This window comes from Populus euphratica, unplaced genomic scaffold (genome assembly GCF_000495115.2).
Source record: "Populus euphratica unplaced genomic scaffold, PopEup_1.0 scaffold2185.1, whole genome shotgun sequence".
NCBI lineage: Eukaryota > Viridiplantae > Streptophyta > Magnoliopsida > Malpighiales > Salicaceae > Populus > Populus euphratica.
In genome coordinates this window covers 15,208-22,620 of record NW_011502021.1, presented here as the reverse complement: position 1 = coordinate 22,620, position 7,413 = coordinate 15,208, and the positions used below count along the sequence as shown (strand labels likewise).

Here is a 7,413-nt window from a genome sequence, read left to right as displayed (position 1 = left end):
TGTTAATTTTGTGTATAACATGTATTCCCTTCTCAAATAGCTTATTAATAATTATTTTTTTTTCTAAATTATGAGTTAATTGAAAACTGAAGAGACTTGAATGCCTTCATTTATATTTATATCAATTAGTTTTTCTTAGGATGATTTGAATCTCCTCATCTTTAATTTCTCTTAATTTAAAACTCATTTAATTTTTGTTTTCTTACATCCTTTTCTTTTAAATTCTGAATCAATGTAACTTATTTTTTATTCTCTTTTCTCTTCTTAATTTCTATTTCTTTTGATACATACTCTTTTATCCAATAGATTAGTAACTCTGGATAATATTATAGAGTTACCTCTTCAAAATTTCTTTCTTTTGATTGCCAATTCATTATAAGAGATTTTTTTTTCTTAGGCTTTTTCCCTTAAAAGAATTGATTCTCTACTTCCTTCTTCAATAGAGACCTTTACCAATTATTTCTTTTTTTTTTATATAAAAAATTTATGGTAATTTTGATCTTTTCAATGCCATAGTTTTTTTTTTAAATAAATATAACACTTCAATTATGATCGCCAACTATTTCAAATTTTTTTGTGCTTGATTTAACTAAGAAGACTTTTAATTTCAAAGTTTAGCACCTATCATTGTTGATGTCTTATGAGAATCCAAATTCCCGTTACTCAAATGCCTTTTTCTTACATGAGATTCCAATATATTGCAAGGTCTAGCCACTCTTCAACTCTATTTTATTTAAAAAAGTTACCGCGTTACGGGATAAGGCTAGCAAATCCTTCATGCAATATTCCTCATGTGTTATGAGAATCCAAATTCCCGATACTCAAATGCCTTTTTCTTCAAAGAGATTCCAATATATTGCAAGGTCTAGCCACACTTCAACTCTTTTTTATTTAAAAAGTAACCGTGTTACGCAATAAGGCTAACAAATCCTTCATGCAATATTCCTCAAAACCAGATTCACTGGAATTTTTCGATCCTGGTTCTCTCTTTCAAATACATTAATGAAAAGGAAGCACCAATTCTTTCTTTTCTCTTCCACTATGCGGACTTTGAACTTTGTATCTTACCGAAAGGAGGGCTAGCTAGATGCGTATGAACTTGCAAGAGAAAGTAAAGAATAACCTTTTCCACTACTTTCACTTTTCCCTTTTATATGCTTGGTGACCTCTTCTTCCTCCCCTTATAAATGCAGCATGAGATTTTCAACATGCATGAAAGCTACAGTGCAAGTACATCCATACTTTTTACTCCATCGATCATAGCATAGAATGATAACCTTTTCTTTCATTATATTCTTCCGCGTAGAGGATATAAAGTTAAATGGAATCAGGAGCTTATATAAGTACTGAGGTTATAAACAATTTGAATACAGCTACTCATCATATCGTAATATCAAACAAAAATGTCGCACTTGAGTTTTCTCAATTTTCATGGTCTTCCAAGAAACTCCTCCTCATCATCACCAATACCAACCGAGTCAAGAATTTATAGGAAGAAGAGGCAAAGCTGTAGTGTTTCAAAATCCATGAAAATAAACGTAATCCTGGAACAAAGCTCTAGTGAGTCAAAATCTTTCCAACCGAATGTGGAAGAGATGAAATGGGTGTTTGATAAGTTTGACTTCAACAAAGATGGCAAGATTTCTCGTCAGGAGTACAAATCAGCACTAAGGGCCTTAGGCAAGGGACTAGAGGAATCTGAAATGGTCAAGGCATTTCAGGCTACTGATATTGATGGGGATGGGTACATAGACTTCAAAGAATTCATGGAAATGATGCATAACATGGGAGATGGAGTCAAGAGCAGTGACATTGAAAGTGCTTTTCGAGTGTTTGATTTGGATGGGAATGGAAAAATAAGTGCAGAAGAATTAATGGAGGTCTTGAAGAGGTTGGGAGAGAGGTCTAGCTTGGATGCTTGTCGTAAAATGATTCGAGCAGTGGATGGCGATGGCGATGGCTTGATAGACATTAATGAATTCATGGGCATGATGACCCGTACCATGAAAATGTGTTAGGGTCCATATGGGCCGGATTGCTTTTTATTATGGAATGTGTTGTAATATAAAAAATATTATGTTTTTTTTTATAATTTTATTACAGGTAATAGGTTATATCATAATATATATACAATGTATTACTTATATAAATAATAAAGGAGCTGTCATACTAAGGCTTTCACCAAATTATTACAAATCCCTGTTTTAACTTGGTATTAGAGCCTCTCTACCTTAAATCGGTTCTTCAACTTTCTACTGCAATTTTTTTTTTCTTCTTGCCGTCGTCCCTACTCCTCTGTTCTCTATTGCATAAACCATTCTTTTTTTTTTTGTTGTAGATTTGTTATTTTTTCTGCTGTCAAACTCTATTTACTACATTGCTGTGTTTTTCTCCTCTCTATCAAAGTCGGTATCCCTCTTTGCTGTATTGTTGTGCCTTCTCCTCTCTATCACAGGCTTTGTAAGATATCCATCTATTATCATCATGGATCATACAATTAGTACTGCTGCTGGCATTAATGTTAGCCCCTCTTCTTCAAATTCTTCCTTCCCAGTCCTTGGACTCACCACAGTAACCAACACAGCCATGCCTCCATCTGCTGCAACAACAATTCTTATTCCCCTCTCCAACACCCAGCAGTTTATTAATCTCAAACTTACCAATAACAATTACTTGTTTTAGTGTATGCAAATGAGGCTGTATCTGATTGGTCAAGGAGTTTTCTCATTTGTTAATGGCTCCACTCCATGCCCGTCATCGCATGATTTATCCAGTACAGCTTCTGCTATCTTTGCTACCTTCCATTCTAGACCTTGCCAAGCATTCTTGGCTTGGAAACAACAAGATCAGCTTATCCTTAGTGCTATGTTGTTCTTTTTTTTATTGAAGTTCTTTATCTAGTGGTTGATTGTTCGATCTTTGCCAGTTTTTGAAGCACCTTTGAACTTGCTCTTGCTTCCTTATCCAACTCTCGGATCATGCAATTGCATGACTCTCTTTAGGATTTTCGACAAGATGATGATACTGTCACTATTTACTTGCAACGTGCAAAAGGTTTATTTAATGAATTGGCTGCGGTTGGCAAACCTATTTCTTTCACTGATTTCAACTTATATGTGTTTTAGGGACTTCGTGGTGAATTTCATGATTTGGTTACGAGTCTGTCAACCAAAGTTGATCCTCTGTTGTACTATGAGCTTCATAGCCACTTGTTTACTCATGAATTTATACATTGCAGCTCGGTATCCTTCAGTCGAACTACTACACCCTTGCTACCCACTCTTGCACAGCCCCCTTCAGTATATGCTGCCCGATGTGGTTTTTCTAGGTCAAACATCAGTGGTTTCATAGCTCGGGTAGAAGACAACGGAATGCCTGGCGACATCCTTGCAACAACTTTCTTTAGTTTAGCGGATAGTTTTCTCGTGGTGTTGGTGGTGGATCTCCTTGGCAATTGCCTTACAGCCATAGTGGCCAGTGGCAAAACCATCCATACCATGGTGCAGCAACAAATCAATGGCCACAATAACAAATAAAATGCTAGCTCTACCACATCTATGGCCATTCTGCACAGTAGTGCTCTCAACTTGTTCATCATGGAAATCAAGCCTTGGCCAACCTCTCCTTTAGTAATACATCAATCGAGGATTCTACCTCTTGGTTCCCTGAAACAGTTACTTCGAACATTACTGGTATGACATACACAAAAGCTTATCTTGGTAATGAACAATTACATGTTGGTGATGGTAAGGGACTTGTTATATCTAATACTGCACATAATCTTCTACATACACCAAAACAAGTCTTCAACTTGTCCAACATCTTACATGTTCCTCACATTAAAAAAAAAATTATTATCTGTTCAATAATTTTATCCTGAAAATTATGTCTTTTTTGAGTTTCACTCTTCTGTTTTTTATGTCAAGGATCTCATTACCAAGAAAGTCCTTCTTTCCGGTTGGAGTAAAGGCGACCTCTATGTTCTTTTCGAGTCTTCTACCACGTATCTATTGCAAGTTTTTTTGTCTACTAGCATGGCCACTTTTGCCGATATTTGGCATCATCACCTCGGTCACCCCAATTCCTGTATTCTGAGTCTCTTAGCTTCCAATAAAAAGGTTGTTTGTAGCTTTCGTTATCTTAATTTTCAATGTCAAGCTTTTCCATTAGGAAAATCCCTTCGTTTGTCATTATGACCTACGGGCCATAAAACATCTACTCCTCTTGAACTTATCTTTAGTGATGTTTGGTGCCCTGCCCCTATGCTATCATCAGATGGTTTTTGTTATTTTATCATATTTGTGAATGCGCATACAATTTATTTGGTTTTATTCTATTGCTGTCAAATCAGATGTATTCACTGTGTTTCAACAATTTCAAGTACTTGTTGAAAATTAGTTCTCTCGTAAAATCAAAACTGTACAAACTGATTGGGGGTGGTGAATATCATAAATTAAATTCCTTTTTTAAAACCATCAATATCCACCATTTTCTCATATGTCCACATACTTATGAACAAAATGGTACTGTTAAGCGTCGCCATCACGATATTGTTGAAACTAGTCTTACTCTTCTAGGCCAATGTAAGGCACCTCTAAAATTCTAGAATTATGTATTCAAAACCTCATTTTATCTTATTAATCATATGCCAACCTTTATTTTAAGCAACACATCTCCCTTCGAATGTTTGTTTTATCAGACACCTGATTATGCTTTTTTACTTACTTTTGGATGTCTCTGCTTTCCTTCGTCCTTATAATGCTCATTAGCTAGATTATCGCTCTATTTCGTGTGTGTTCTTAGACTATAGTTCGTCTTATCTAGGTTATCGTTGTCTTTATTTTTTGTCTGATCGCATCTACATTTCCCATCACGTTCGATTTCATGAACAAGTTTTCCCTTTCATTGAATCTGCCATCCCGTTCCAATCCCCCTCTCTACTTGTCACTATCTCCAGCCTATCGCCCCTCACCATTTTTCTGTCTTAACCCATCTCAGCTCCACCTCCCCTTCCCACTAAGCTATCTATCCTCTCACCATCATCTCTATCTCTATTTCTCGATCATTATGCAGGTTCAGGTTCTGTGGTGCTAGCTTTATCTTCATTAGATTCGCCCTCTACTGTAGACTCTCTAGCCTCATCATCAGCATTCTCTTCTCTATCTGGGCATTCTACTCAATCTTTGCTCAGTCTAGACTTATATATGGATCTCTCTATATACTCTTTTCCATAGCTGACCTCCACTGATCTGCCTTCTGCTTCGCCACCCATTTAGCAGCATTCCAAAGTGTTGCGTCCTCAACAGCTAAACACTGCCAACATTAGCTTTGTTTTTGCTTCCTCTTTGCTAGTATCCACCTCACGGGTCATGTCCCCCTTTGCTCTTGAGCCTCTGAGTTTTAAGGAAGCTAACCAGTACTTATGTTGGTATACTGTCATAGAGGATGAAATTACATCCTTACATGCCAATGTCACTTAGTCATTGGTGCCATTTGATCCTTTTATAAACATTGTTGGCTACCGATGAGTGTATAAAGTCAAGTGCCAAGCTGATGAGGCTATTGACTGGTATAAGGCTCGCTTGGTTACGCAGGGGTTTACCCAACAAGAAGGATGGTAGATTCGGCAACTTGATGTTCATAATGCCTTCCTCAATGGCTCACATCGTGAGGTTGTTTACATGCAGCAACCCCCAGGCTTTGTCAACACTACTTTGCCTACTCATGTTTATCGCCTTCACAAATCTCTCTATAGTCTAAAATAAGCGCCATGGGTATGGTACATGTGACTAAGTGATTTCCTCTTGACTATTGGTTTTCAGGCTTCAAAGGTTGATACCTCCTTATTTATTCTGAATAAGACTCCTGATATCTATTACTTGTCTATATGGATGACATCTTAATTACTGGTAATAACTTTGAATTGATTCATCGCCTCATTACCTTGCTGAGCTCGAAGTTAAAACTTCGTGACTTGGGTCATGCACGTTACTTTTTGGGGATTGAAGTTGCACCCACTAGTATAGGTCTTGTGCTTAGTCAGCACAATTATGTTCTTGATATTCTGAATCGTGCTGGCATGTCATCGTGTAAACCTGTTAATACACTAGCATTTATTTCCAAACTTGATTTGCAGTCTACTGAGTTGTTTTCAGATACCACTCCCTTCCACCAAATTATCGGTGCTCTTCAGTAACTTACCTTTACTTGATCTGATATCTGTTATGTTGTGAATAAAGTATGTCAGTTTATGTATGCTCCTACCGAAGGCCACTAAGCCACTGTTAAGTGTATCTTGCGATACCTAAAAGGTACATCCTTCTTTGGTCTCCACCTTACTCATGACTCTACTTTGTCTCTTCATGGTTTTACTAATGCCGATTGGGTTGGCAGTATTGATGATTGAAAATCCACAGTGGCTACATTGCATTTCTTAGCACCACTCCCATTTCATGGAAATCTGGAAAGCAACGCACTATTGCTCGATCCTCTACTGAAGTAGAGTATAAGGCCTTAGCTAATGATACTACTGAGGTTCTTTAGCTTCGTTATCTTTTGTCAGATTTATGTTTCTCTCCTAGTTCTACTACCACTATCTAGTGTGATAATTTGGATGCTATTTATTTATCTGTTAATCCGATCTTTCATGCTCGTATGAAGCATGTTGAGGTCGATTATCACTTTGTTCGTGATAGAGTGACTAAAAAGGAGATTCAGATTCACTTCATCTCCTCTAAAGATCAAGTAGCATATGTTCTTACAAAGCCATTTACTTCATCTGCTTTTACTTTTCTACGTTCCAAGCTTCATGTGGATAACCCACACTCAGCTTGAGGGGGCGTATTATGGGATGTGTTGTAATATAGGAAATATTATTCTTCCTCCTGTATAGTTTTATCATGTGTAATAGGTTACATCATAACATATGTATAATGCCCTACTTATATAAATAATAGAGGAGTTGCCGTACTAAGGCTCTCAGTGAATTATTACAAATCCATGCTTTAAATTATGATGACTCTCTTGTCTACAACAAAGACCTGATTGTTATTTAGGGTTGATTTCTCTTGTTTGTCAAAATTAGCAATTCATTCCCTCGAGCGTTGTATCCATGGAGAAATTATTCAATGTATCTAGAGTTGTATTCTTCCTTTAATATAAAGTTGAGATTCATGAATAATTTTTATAATGAATCTCATGTTAATGTAAGAAGAGGAAATGCCTACAACTTCGAGTATATTTAATAATTTCTCATTTTTGTATAATACTAATAATTACATGCTTGTATAAATTGAGCCAAGTATTTCTTGAAATAGCTAGTCTTACTTATATCATATGATCCTTTTAGGATTGTTGGATTTCTTAGCTATCACTACCAAAAAATTAACAAATACAAATGAACATATCAATAAA

The 7,413-nt window shown here is 36.4% G+C and overlaps 1 protein-coding gene across 2 annotated transcripts; it reads left to right on the top strand.

Moving 5' to 3' along the window:
* The first annotated feature begins 1,331 nt into the window (after positions 1–1,331).
* Positions 1,332–7,207, top strand: LOC105118751 (calmodulin-like protein 1). 2 transcript variants are annotated; one of them, XM_011016765.1, is made up of 2 exons: positions 1,332–2,046; positions 7,014–7,207. In XM_011016765.1, exon 1 carries the CDS (start codon positions 1,404–1,406, stop codon positions 2,016–2,018), a length of 615 nt encoding a protein of 204 aa, XP_011015067.1. In that variant the 5' UTR covers positions 1,332–1,403; the 3' UTR covers positions 2,019–2,046; positions 7,014–7,207. The 2 variants fall into 2 exon arrangements, with proteins under 2 accessions (XP_011015067.1, XP_011015069.1); XM_011016767.1 differs by having other exon boundaries at positions 1,332–2,040; positions 7,008–7,186.
* Positions 7,208–7,413: the final 206 nt, after the last annotated feature.

Bases quoted from the DNA above. Each gene is read 5' to 3' on its own strand.
- LOC105118751 (XM_011016765.1), top strand. From the start codon at position 1,404: ATGTCGCACTTGAGTTTTCTCAATTTTCATGGTCTTCCAAGAAACTCC.